Source organism: Centruroides vittatus, unplaced genomic scaffold (assembly GCF_030686945.1).
Source record: "Centruroides vittatus isolate TY-2023 unplaced genomic scaffold, ASM3068694v2 contig_134, whole genome shotgun sequence".
Taxonomy (NCBI): domain Eukaryota; kingdom Metazoa; phylum Arthropoda; class Arachnida; order Scorpiones; family Buthidae; genus Centruroides; species Centruroides vittatus.
Window position 1 is genome coordinate 1,185,665 of NW_027120852.1, and position 13,324 is coordinate 1,198,988.

Below are 13,324 nucleotides of genomic sequence, written 5' to 3' on the forward strand. Positions count from 1 at the left end.
TCTCACTTATATTTCAGGAAACACTCACTAAATACACAGGTACAGATCCCAAACAAAAACCACAAATACCAAAAATCAACACGTCAAAGGTAGTAGGAAAAACACTAAATTATGTAAACACTCACTTACTACCACACTACATTCATTCAATTTTTACACTCGCAGACATTCATACATTAATTTATGCTGGGGCAGTCACAGTAGTGACACACCATGGACTGAAAAATACAATCAAAGACAGATACACACAAAACACAATTCTATCACAAACCTGCCTAGGAGAGAAGAACAGAAACACAAATAAATGAATTAGACAGCAATTAGGCAGGCTGACTCAATACATAACACCCAAATTAAAGAAACAACTCAAAAGCATTTTCAAGAAAATCAAAACACACACAAAACAGGAATGTCACAACACACACATTACAGAATACATTGATACACTAAAACAAAAACTCGCAGCTAAAGCACATAGACTCAAATGATACAAAACAAGTACACTACGAAAACAACAAAATAAGTTATTTACAAACAATAAAAAACTCTTTTACAAACAAATTAGTACCAAAACAAACACTGATACACAGCACAGTGGCACACCAACAGAAGAACAACTCACAACTTATTGGTCTTCTCTTTGGTCCAGTGCTGTTACACACAATGCTGATGCAGGCTGAATTGAGGAGGAGAGCAAAAGCTTGCACAACATACCAACTATGCCCTGTGCTGAAATAAACATATATGATTTCCAATACACTGTTAACAGAACACATAACTGGAAGACACCTGGTGTAGACAAAATTCACAACTTCTGGTAAGAAAAGTTTACATTGCTGCACCAGGAACTAGCTAAACACCTAACACATATCATCATCAATCCACAAGACATGCTGAAATTTCTTATGCAGGGCATCACCTACATAAAACCTAACAACAACAATTTCACAGACCAATAACATGACAATACAGACCAATTACATGTCTTCCAACACTACAAATTATTGACATTGTGAGGGCCCGAATATAAGAATAACAAGATTCGATTTAAATCTTTTGTTTTATTTGCTGTTTTCCAACCGATGTTAGAAAGTTAGGGTTAATTCAACCACAGAAACAAAAAAACGGAAAAACACCCGACAAATTTTCTCATAAAGAATCAATTGTAAACCTTCGTTCCCATGGCAATACTTCCTTGTAGAAGATGAGTTAACTGTTGAAAAATGATTATGTCATTTAATTCACCATTGGTCAAAAGAGACTTTCACCCCGATGTATATCGCAAAATCTAGAAACTGAGAATCCGAAATAAAAGGAAAACGAACGATGACGTAAGAGTGAGAAAAGTTTCGACAATTGTCAAGTATGTGTGTGTGCCTTGGATTATCGTCTCCCGCCATTTCACCATTCATCTGTTGAAGGATCCATCCGTCCTTATCATTTACATCAAACTTTCGTCAATCTGACTTCAAATCCTAACGAACTTACGTTCTTCGGAACTTTGTCAATAATCTCAGGATTTCCAAGGTATCATCATCTCAAGGTATTTACTCTACTCATGATGTTTTGTAAGCTCTCTCTCTAGTCAAGCGAGACGTGGTCTGGTAATTCGATTCGATATGTAAATAACTCTTCCGATTATGTTAATTAATGTATTCCTTATTCATTCCAAAATAAACAGGTATTTTTTATTGAAATACAAAGTGGTGTGCGTTTCTTCCTCCATTATCATCTCCTCCGTTCGAACCTGGAACTAAATACGGGATCACTCATTTGATCCGTCAGTTCTTCAAACTCGAAAAATGCGTATCTATCCGTGAGGAACTGATAGATTGGTGTCAGTTCCTGACGTAAACAGGATCCAACGATCCTCGTCCAAAAGAAAACGTTGACCACTCGATCCCTAGTCATCTCTTCGACAAATGAGGTTGACCTCAAGGTCTTGTGCCGACAAGAAGTAGAGAAGAGAAAAATCATCTTCTATCTCCTACCCACGGTTAACCTCACAACATCCTGTACTGCAAACAAAATATACAAACGTGTTGAAGAACACGACATTCTTACAGAACAACAAAAAGGTTGTTGTAGAAATCACAGGGGATGCAAGAACAGTTATCTATAGATTCAGTCATTATACAGCAAGCACACAAACAAAATACAGAAACATATACATGGCATATATAGACTACAGAAAAGCATTTGACAGTGGTTCCACACAGTTGGCTGCTACATATTCTACACATGTACAAAATACATCTATCACTTGTTGCATTCTTCCAAAACACTATGCAGAACTGAAAAACACAGTTAAAGCAATACAGTTGTCCAAGTACTCACTTATTCTTTTGGAGTTATACATTGGACTCACACAGATCTTGAACAACTCCAAAGGAAAACAAGAACAACACTAACTAAGCATAAACATCATCATCCAGAATCCACCATAGAAAGATTAACCCTTGCACGTAAAGATGGTGGTCTGATCGACATAGTTAACCTTCACTACAAACAAACACTGCGAGAGTTTTTCTACAAAAAAAAAAAAAAACATCACAATTACATAAAGCAGTAACTCTAGCAGACTCAAACAACACACCATTAAATTTACACTCACAACACATGGACATGACACAATATATAAAAAAGCAATTAAAGCAAACATTAAGCAATCGTGGGTTCAAAAGGCACTCCACGGCAGGCATTCCTACAACCTGGCCCAGGAATTTGTTGACAAAACCACATCAAACAGATAGTTAGTTCAGGGATGCCTCTTGGGAGACGGAAGGATTCGTGATTGCCATACAGAATCAGGTCATAAATACTGAAAACTACAGAAAACACATACTCAAAGATACAACACTCACAAATGACACATGCAGAAAATGTCGCATCATCCAGAAAATATGCAACACATCATTTCTGGTTGCAAGCTCTTAGCACAGACAGATTATTTACATAGACATAATCAAGTAGCAAATATAATACACAAAGAGCTTGTGGAAAAATACAAATTATTAGACATCCACAAACCATACTACAAACACATCCCACAGACAGTATTGGAAAACAACACGCACAAACTGTACTATGACAGAGCCATAATCACAGATAAAACAACAGACCAGACATCACACTCATTGACAAACACAATAAAATCACATACGTTACAGACATATCCATTCCAAACACTCAATATACAAAACACGTTCACTGAAAAAATCAGCAAGTACACAGAGCTCACCCAGGATATATCCTGGTCATCTGTGGAGGATGGATAGGGTGTTTATTGTACCTGTTGTTCTCTCCTGTACAAGTGTCATACCAAACACACTACACAAAAGCCTGGGAACATTACAATTGAATAGAAATACATACATTACACTACAGAAGGCCATTATATTGAATACATGTCATATTGTTAGGAAATTCCTAAATACACATACATACACTGACACACTTAACGTAATTTTTGTTTTGTTTTGGTTGCTATGCCTCGACTTTGGTCCGGCATAGTACACGAACACCGGTGTCAACCGAGTATAACCCCTAAACCCAACATAATAATAATAATATAGAAATCTTAAAAAAACTCTACATAATAAACTACAAATTCAAAAGAAAAAGTTTTTAATTGAGTTTTCAACAACTAATAATTATACTGAAACTGTGCAGAAGAAACAAAATTGATTCCAAAAATTACCATAAAATTCTACTGAAAATAATGTTGCATTCAAAAATATCAACAAAAAAGTTATATAAATTGTTGTTATACTAAAAAACATCAAATCACTAAGAAGAATGGGAAATAAAAAATGAAAGTTGAACATCTTTTATGAAACACAGCCAACAATACAATTCACTTTCTTTAGCTTAAAGATTTGCAGATAACTAAAAGAGATTTCAAATATCTTTCTTCCAATTAATTTGTATTACAGATATTTATACAGTCTGTGAACTTACACATCTTTTTTTTAAGATTCAATTTAATATACTATTTTTCACTTGGATATTTAGAATTAATTAATAACTAAATCCAAAGTTTAAATTTTTTTTAAACATTACTTTTAAATGAAATATATTTCAAAGCATATGCAATACATTTGTGCTACAAAACAACAAAATGAAACAATTAAAAATACAACTTCTAGAAATTTTTTAAATCATAATTTATAATACATTCATAGCAAAAAATTCAGAAAAATATAAATTGGACATTTCGATAGAATTGCCATTTCCAAATATCAAAACAAAGAAAGATAACCTGATAAAAATTTGATATCTGTATCCATTTATTATATAATACATGAATCTTTGAAAGATAGTGCAAGACATTTCATCCATACACAGAAAACACATTAACAAACTTTTGTTCATTAACACATTTTATATATTAGAAGTATCAAATAAATACTTTTAAATTTGATTTTCAATTTGATTTGTACTCCATCTCTAGAACCTGAAGATGACCTTTGAAAAAGGCTGAAAATGTTTGTTCTTTGAATAAATTGAATTTATGGTGTTTTGTTGTTTTGGATTCTAAATACATTCAGTTTTTAGGGAGATTTACATTTATAAATCTGTAGACAATACTAACCTATCATGAAGTGACCATCATATAATGAATAGCTACAATAACATTAACCAACAAACAATGATCAACTATTAATTGTTTATTATCTGTTGATTATTTTGTTATATTTTTCTAAAATAATACCATATTTTCGTGGAATGACTGGCATGCCGGTCTATCGAAGAGAGACCAGGAAATCAGATATTTCAGTATGGTAAAAATTGGCATTCCCCAGGAATAAATCATGCTGATTTATCCCTGGGGAATGCCAGCATGCATTTTTAAGTGAGGCTATAGATTCCTCTCTAGAGAGTGCATTAAAAAAACAAATAATTTATGTCCTATAAAACTGTGAATTTGTCAGCATTACATCAAAAACTACAATTATATGTTTAATTTCATTTTGTCTTCTTTCTAACGACCTAAAATACTTGTGGAATTGTGAAAGTGATTTTTTTTTTGGTGTATTTTATTGTTATTTAATTCAAAAACACAAAAAATAAACATATTGATTTCAAGAAACTTGCTGTAAATTATATCAGCTTACACCAATTAACATTGGCTTGGTGTAAAATTTGAAAGGAAGGTGTTATTTTTAAGGTCAGGGTAGATGGTCAGTGTAGCCCACACTGACTAATTACTGCTACTACTAATATCAACAAGTTAGTCCTATTGTCTTGTACACAAAAATGCTCTTCGTGATTTGTAGTTGGTCAAATTACAATGTTATTTTATTGTACTCGGAAGAATGTTTTCTTTAACACGTAATTAACGACTAGTTTTGTTAGATCTGATTAATTTTATATTTTAGTCACAGTTTAACCAACTTTCCGATAACTCCGGGGTTTCCGACATGCCGGTCTCCCCATTTATGTGGGGCATGCCAGTCATTCTACAAAAATACAGTAATGTTTTGAAACATTAAAATTTTTATGAAGTAAGAAATTTTATATATATAAATTCTCACACAGACAATTTATTAAGCGTCCTCAAACTTTTTTAATCGACTGTACCATCTTCATCTCCAGAGGGAAGATTGTAACATTTTACATATTGAGACAGAAAAGTAGCCTCTAAAGAATGGTCAACTCTGCCACGAGATTGTTAATTCCTAATGTGTGTGAAGTGATGAAGTTTGAGGACACTTTTAATATATCATCTGTTTGAGAATTTTTTCTTTGTAAAATTTCTAAGTTTATAATTATTGTCCTGGCAACTTTTTTTAAATTAAAATTTTAATTAAAGTATATACATATTGAAAAAACAATATAAATTATATATAAATGTTTATTACTACCTTTTGCTATCTCTTGATGCAACATTTCTTTCTTTCTTTTTTCAGCTTCTAAATTGAAAATTTTAAATTTAATAATAAGAGCTTAAAAAATAAATGCATATAAATATTTTAATAAAATTTACATTTTAATTAATTTTGAATTGGTGCTCGTTTCACTTTAATAGAATTTAAAATATTTATATAAAATGGATTAATTAATGCTCATTATGAATTATAATTTAAAATAAAAACAACTTATAAATTATAATTTTCTAGTTTTGTGACTGAAAAATAACTACTATTAGAAATGTGTGTAATTAAAAAGACGAAAATATTCAATGAATTTCAAATATAAGTTCTGATCAAGATGTATTTTATAACTGTGACCCCCACTGCTTGAATGTTACAGAATGTACAGTACATGGCATAATGTTAGTTATGCATAGCCCACGCTATTGTTGAATGGCTTAAGCAGTACTGCTGAAAGGTTATACGCCATCTGCCGTACAATCTAGACTTTGCACTTAGTGACTATCATCTGTTTGGACCTCTGAAGAAACACATCACCTAGAAGAGGTTTTTATCTCTACGACAAAGCAGTCAATGTAGTCCAAGTGTAGTTCCATAAATACACTCATTCACTAAAAAGTTATGCATCAAGGAGGAGGAACTGGAAACAAATAAAATTTTATTTCTGTGAACATAATGATGATAATAATGAGTGATTACAATATCATAGCAAAGGGACAATTTCCTGTGTAAGAACAATATAATTAAAAGCAATCTTTAGTACTGCTATTGCCTTCTAGGACCTCCTATTGTCTAGATCCAATTGACGAAACAATCGGACATTATGACATACAGGAATCGTATGCTATCCTACTACAGATTTTCTTGCAGATATTGCAATTGTCATTCTAGATCCCACACACTTGTAGACGGCTAAATCTGGAGTCCCATCAGGTTTTGCAAATGCTTGATGGGCAATAAATCTGCAGACTGGGCAGGGTAAGGAAGTGTGACAATGTGAAAGACATTCCTAGGAAACCTTAGCTGTGTTTGACTGAGCACTACATTCTGGAAAATAGCTGCCTTGAGAGTGCAGGATTTCCTGAGCATGCTGCTGTTCTGTCAATATCCCTTGTACTATTACTAGCTATTACTATGGATGACCAATTGTCATAAGAGCTAGCCCCTCTAGACCATTATGCCAGCAATGGGGCAGTGTGTGCCACTCAACATCAGAGTTGGCAAACTGGGCTATTTGTTGACGATTTTGGCTCTGCTGATTCCAAATTTGCTCCTACTTTTTGTTTGATCTACTTGCTCCTTTTCTCCTGGTTTATTAATTTGGGCTATTAATAAAATTTTATTGTTAATTAAAAAGAATTTAAAGTTTAGAGCAAAAGTTTTAAATGCACTAATCAACTAAGTGTTTCAGTTCTTTGTTAACTCTATATCAACTTTGTGATTGTATGTTTAGCTTTGTCAGTAGCATTTTTATTTCCATTACAGATCTGAATGGTCAAGTTAACTGTAATCCAAGCATATTTTTAAACTGTACTTAACAAAGGCATACATGCCCTGTTATTGATCAGTTAATATTTTCACATGATTGGATGCTTTTGTTCACATTACTTTTCACATTCATTATAAATCATTTCACTTTAAGATTCTTCTTGTGAGTTTTTGGAAGTACTATAATTGGAACTGAACTTAAATATGAAGGCCAAGATGGATAAGGAAAGATCCTAAGACCTGCTCAATATTTTGTTAGAAATTTTTCTTTTGTATTTTTTATACTTGCTCTTGTAAACAACACAGATCTTCCTAATAATTTTTTTCATCAACATGTTTTATATAGATAATAGGAGTTTTTGATTTACTAATATCTGTTGGAATCTTTTATAATCACTGATTTTTCAGAGATTCAGATTTAGATGATAAAAATGTCAAAACAGTTTTTTAAAATCATAAATAGATCTGCAATCAACTATACAACAGTGCCTCAACCCTATTTGGAAGAAATAAATGCAGAATTTTTACTTGGAATAAAAAATTAATGGAATGAAATTTGGCAGGAAAAACTGAGTTTGTGTTTTTATTAACATGAAGGATGGAAAATGAATAAATTAGTCTTAAGTAGGAAAGAAAACTTTTAATATTTAGAATGTGTTATTAATAAAATAAAAAACACACATTAAAATTGTTTATATTTACAGACATCAAATAAACTAAAATGTTTTTTACTGCTTAAAAATTTGTTAATTACATACAATAAAGGAATTATAAAAGTAACTTTTTTACCAAAGAAATTTCAGTGTTACAAATGATCAGCAAAAAGCATCTATCTACTCTTTTTATCAATATGTATCAATTTGGCTAATGTGGGCTACATTTTTTATTATGCTTGGCTACCAGTAGATGTCACTATCTGGCAACTCTGATCAACAGTAAAAGTGGGAAAGATGCTTGTCAAATGATCCTCCAGACTAACACAGTAGTTGGTCACTGTTGCCAAATGAAAGTGGGGTTTGTTAGTGAAGGAAACACACTGCCAGTTCATAGCAGTCCATGCTTCTCTGTCATGACACTAATGCAAACAAAGCTGAACATGTTGGGTGCTAATGGCAGGATGTATAGCAGTTACTACACATGCAAATTTTCCTCTACTAGTTGCCTGTCAATGATACTGGAATTCTGTAGCAAGGCTTGTGCTAAATGCATTGCAAAGATGTCAAAGATGTATTGCGGCTGTTTGTCTCATAATCATATAATAGTCTTTTCAGATGGTTTGTCTGGGGTGTCCAGATCAGCTTGGGGCGGCTGATATGTGTGTCTTCACATATCAGCTGCCCCAAAACTTCCTTAGCTTGTAACAACCCAGATGACAGACAAATCGGCCAAATGACTGTCCTGCTTCCCTCGGCTCAATTATGTGGTCTTTCTGAAACTCTATCAGCTGTGAATAATGTCTTTGATTGCATCATATAATCATGTCTGGCATTTGAACACTTCCAAACAACAGTTACACTGAAAATTCTGAACAGAGTCTCTGTCTCTGCAAGTCTTTTTATAGGATATTGGAGTTGCAATTTTAAGGCATTCTGGTGTCATTGTCTAGCATGCAACTGGACCACAACTGTAATTATTTACATAGCTGATTGTAGTCTAAAATGTAGCTGTATTTTATTAAACCACTCCAACTTTTATTATAAAAATTATTTACTAACTGAACATTTTGGCTGTATAAGCAGCCATCTGCAAGATCATAATGAAAATTACAAATAAAATTAAAAAACTAAAAAAAACACAAAGAGTTTTTATGCATTTAGTATGCTTTAGCACACTAAATGCATACAAAATAAAATATAAATAGTGTAGCTACAAACCATATTGTTAAATAAAGAAAGAGTATGTATTTTAGCTAACACCTCTATTATATTCATATAAACACTTATGTAAGTGTCTGAAGTTCGAACCTACTGGAAATTTTCCATGACGTCATAGTTGTCGTCTTGTTGTCACTTACTAACAACTAACTGTCAACTTTCTATGTGAGAACGTATTCTCTGTTTAGTTCTCAGACGCAATTCTCATCACCTTCGCCCTAAAGTGCATCGAAAAGAACAACAATACTACGAGAATTCGAGCAGTTGTCGCTCGGATAGCCTCTCATGCAGCAGTACTTTTTACATAGTGCGCTACCTTCCCTGGATTTTGTGCCAAGTCCCGCGGACTAAGGATAGCAACACCGAACCCGTTAGTGCCGTTACCGAAATCATCGTAGGCCCAACGCCAGGACTAAGACTTTTGCTGAGACTGGAACGTCGCCCTCCGTTTGCCAGAATCTACGAATATCCTTTCACAAGGTATTTATCACCATGCTGAACCCGTTTGTAAGCTCTCTCTCTCGTAAATCGCGTCACTAGACCCTTGATAATGTACATGAATCCTGTTCCAATTAAATATACGTTATGTTTTGTTAAAATGGCCTCTGTTATCTCCTGTCCTCCAACCCGAATCCAATCGCCCGAAAAACGCGACCGCTCGCGCGACCAATCGTAGAATCGCCGCGGCTTCCGTGTCAGCCGAGACACGGTGGTGTCAGACCTGACGTGACACCAAAGAGGTGCCGACCCCCCGGTCACACTTAAAGTAAGTATTTCTAGGCTATGGAATTTTAGCAAAATTCAGACAATTCTATCTGGGGCATAACTTTCTTTACCAACAAGTATAGGACCAGAATTCTATGTGCAAGGTATATGTTTCTTCCACAGTTTTTATAACAAATACTTCAATGCAAACAATATATACATGTAAATATATGTACTTAACACTATGCCACCACAATGCTAGAGCAGCATTGTGACATTTAACTGTGCACTAAAGCAGTGCAAGGATAGCTTTGAAATAGCTCTTGACTGGAACTTACTTTTTGAGCACACCAAATACTGTACTGGCCCAAATATTAGTCAATACTTTTCACAGTTTTAAAAGGACCATAAAACATCTACTCTCAACCTATATTTAAACTTTGTATTAAATGTAATAATTAAAATTTAATTAAATAATTTTAGAATAAACTGGAAGAAAAGAATCAGTTCTTAACAGTGTTTTAGTAATAAATTGGGTTTCATAGGATATTTATAAATAAAATACACATAAAAAAAAGCACTTTCAGAATTCTGCAAGTATTTTAGATCGTTAGAAAAAAGACAAAATGAAGAAATTAAAGATATAATCATAGTTTTTAATATAATATTCTGACAGTTTCACAGTTTTAGAATAAAAGCTCGTTTGTTTTTCAATGGACCCTGTAGAGAGGGACGCATAACTTCATTTAAACTGACATGCTGATTTTTACCATACTGAAATATGATTTTATGGTCTCTCCCAGATAGACTGATACGCCAGACAATTCACAAAAATATGATATATAAAATACCGATTAGGATTAAAAAATTTCTAAATTCATAATAAATAATCATTGCTATGTACTGAAACTAAAGATATTTGAAGAAAATGAAATCATATCTGTATTGTACTGCATGGCCATTTAGTTATATTATTTTATATTTATTTGTTCAATTTTTACAGATAATGCTTCACATCATTCAATAATTGCGCTCTATAACAAATCCTAAAATACTGAAACGAATGTATAACAAAGACCACGCAGTATAAAAACATAAAACAAATGTAGCACATTATAAAAATAAAACAAAGAAAAAAATAGAACAAAAATAATAAATTATACATAGTATTATAATATAAACTGATTTATGTAGTAGTTTATATTTAAAATTGCCAAACACTTGATTTCTGTGCATTATTTATGGGTTTCAGTGTAATGGGTCACATCTTGGCTGCCATTTAGCTTAGCTAAACAATCTATACTCCAAACTTTATCATCAGTTAAACTTTGTATGCTTACCACAGACAGTTATTGATATTGAAGCAAAAATTTAATTGGACATAAATATGAGTTGAGATAGCATCTAGCACCTCCTCTAGGGACAAATTAATCTGTAATTCAAATTATTATCATTGAAATATAGCCAGACATTATATGGCAGTTGGTATGTATTTTATTGTTATTTAATTCATAAACACTAAAATAAACACATTAAATTTAAGAAACTTGCTGTAAATTATATCAGCTTATACCAATTAACATTGGCTTGGTGTAAAATTTGAAAGGAAGGTATTATTTTTAAGGTCAGGGTAGATGGTCAGTGTAGCCCACACTGACTAATTACTGCTACTACTAATATCAATAAGTTAGTCCTATTGTCTTATACACAAAAATGCTCTTCGTGATTTGTAGTTGGTCAAATTACAATATTATTTTATTGTACTCGGAAGAATGTTTTCTTTAACACGTAATTAACGACTAGTTTTGTTAGATCTGATTAATTTTATATTTTAGTCACAGTTTAACCAACTTTCCGATAACTCCGGGGTTTCCGACATGCCGGTCCCTCCCATTTATATGCCAGTCATTCTGCGAAAATACAGTATTAGCTTGGATGTTGTGATGCAAACCAATTATATTTAAAATTTTGATACAAATTTACAAACTTTGGTGAATATTAAAGAACACATAGGGCCTAAACTGTTATAATAAGAAAGACATAATAATAACACATCTTTAGTTAAATTTAATCAATATTTAAATGAAAATAACAACCTTTATTATCTTTCACAGCAATTTCTTCTTTTTCTATTGAATTTATAATTTCTTTAAGAACTAGAAAAGATAAAATTCATTTACAAAAGTTAATATTCTCTTCACAATAACTAAGGGCATCAGAATTATTTTATAATGATGCATACAAAGTTTATATTTGATCTTAAAAAATAATAACAAAAATTTCCACTAAAAATTTCAGCTTTCTCCAGTTGAATTTCAGATTTTTTTCAAACAGATTTAAAATATTATAAAAGAGCTTCTTCTTTCAAAAAATTGAAAAAATAAATCTCAAATACTACAGCAGAGATAACGGAAACTTGTCACACTGTTACTGGTAACATCAAAACAACACTTCTATCATAGTTGATATGATAGAAGTGTTTGTAAACATTTAAAATAGTTAAATGAAAATATTGGAGGGGAAATAGGTAACAATTGTTTAGATTTATAGTTTTAATCAATATTTTAGTAATTAAAAATTGTATTTCAAAAAGACCAAAAGAACTAGGGAAAATTTTTAAAACTCTCAAAACACAAAATTGAATAAAAATTTTGATTAAGAATAATACATATTACATAATATAAGTTGATTAAAGAAAACTATTTTAAAATGTATTTTTGAAAAACTTTAAAGATTTAATTTCTATCTATAGAGGCTTTTTTATGTATCTGATATTTTGTAATGAGTCTCTTATCACATTTTCAAAAAATATACAGAAATTTAGAAAATCCACATTCTACACTTGTGCTTCCATGTGAAAAGTAGCATATAAAAATCTCTGAAAAGTTATAGTTTAAATATTTCTAACAGGGCAGTGTTTATGGTCGGTGCTTTTGGGCGATTATTAATTAACACTTTACTATTTTTCAGGTAAGATTATCGAATTTATTCGTGATGTCGAAAAGGAAGTCTTATTCTCCGGTTAGCCAGATGGATAGTAGATCTAAGGTGTTCCACCCTGACCCCTTGGAAGAAACGATGATTTTGGAGCTTCTTCAGGGAGAATTGGATATCAAGGATGGGATATCGTTATTAATTCAATTAAATTTAAAACAGAACTCGAAATTGGAAGGGATGATTAACAAAATTGATAGAATTTATTCCCGGGTGGAAAATTTGGATGAAGCCATTGTGAATTTGGAATCGAGAATTGAGGTCCTAGAGAAAAAATTTACTCGTGATACTGGCAAGGTTTTATTGGTCAATGGAATAGACTTGGAGAAAAAATTGGCCGAATTTACATTAAGTCAAGAGCGGTTTGAGTGTTTTTTAAGACGTAAT

At 32.2% G+C, this 13,324-nt stretch overlaps 1 protein-coding gene across 1 annotated transcript in view; it reads right to left on the reverse strand.

Annotated features, from left to right (window-relative positions):
* The window catches only part of LOC136990717 (fap1 adhesin-like), a 150,942-nt gene that overhangs the window by 30,549 nt on the left and 107,069 nt on the right, over nt 1-13,324 (reverse strand). Inside the window, exons 39-40 of the mRNA XM_067289137.1 lie at nt 12,040-12,099; nt 5,868-5,915 (exon numbers count right to left, since the gene is read on the reverse strand). Of these exons, the coding sequence (XP_067145238.1) occupies nt 5,868-5,915; nt 12,040-12,099 (108 nt within the window). The remainder of the gene's footprint in view (nt 1-5,867; nt 5,916-12,039; nt 12,100-13,324) is intronic.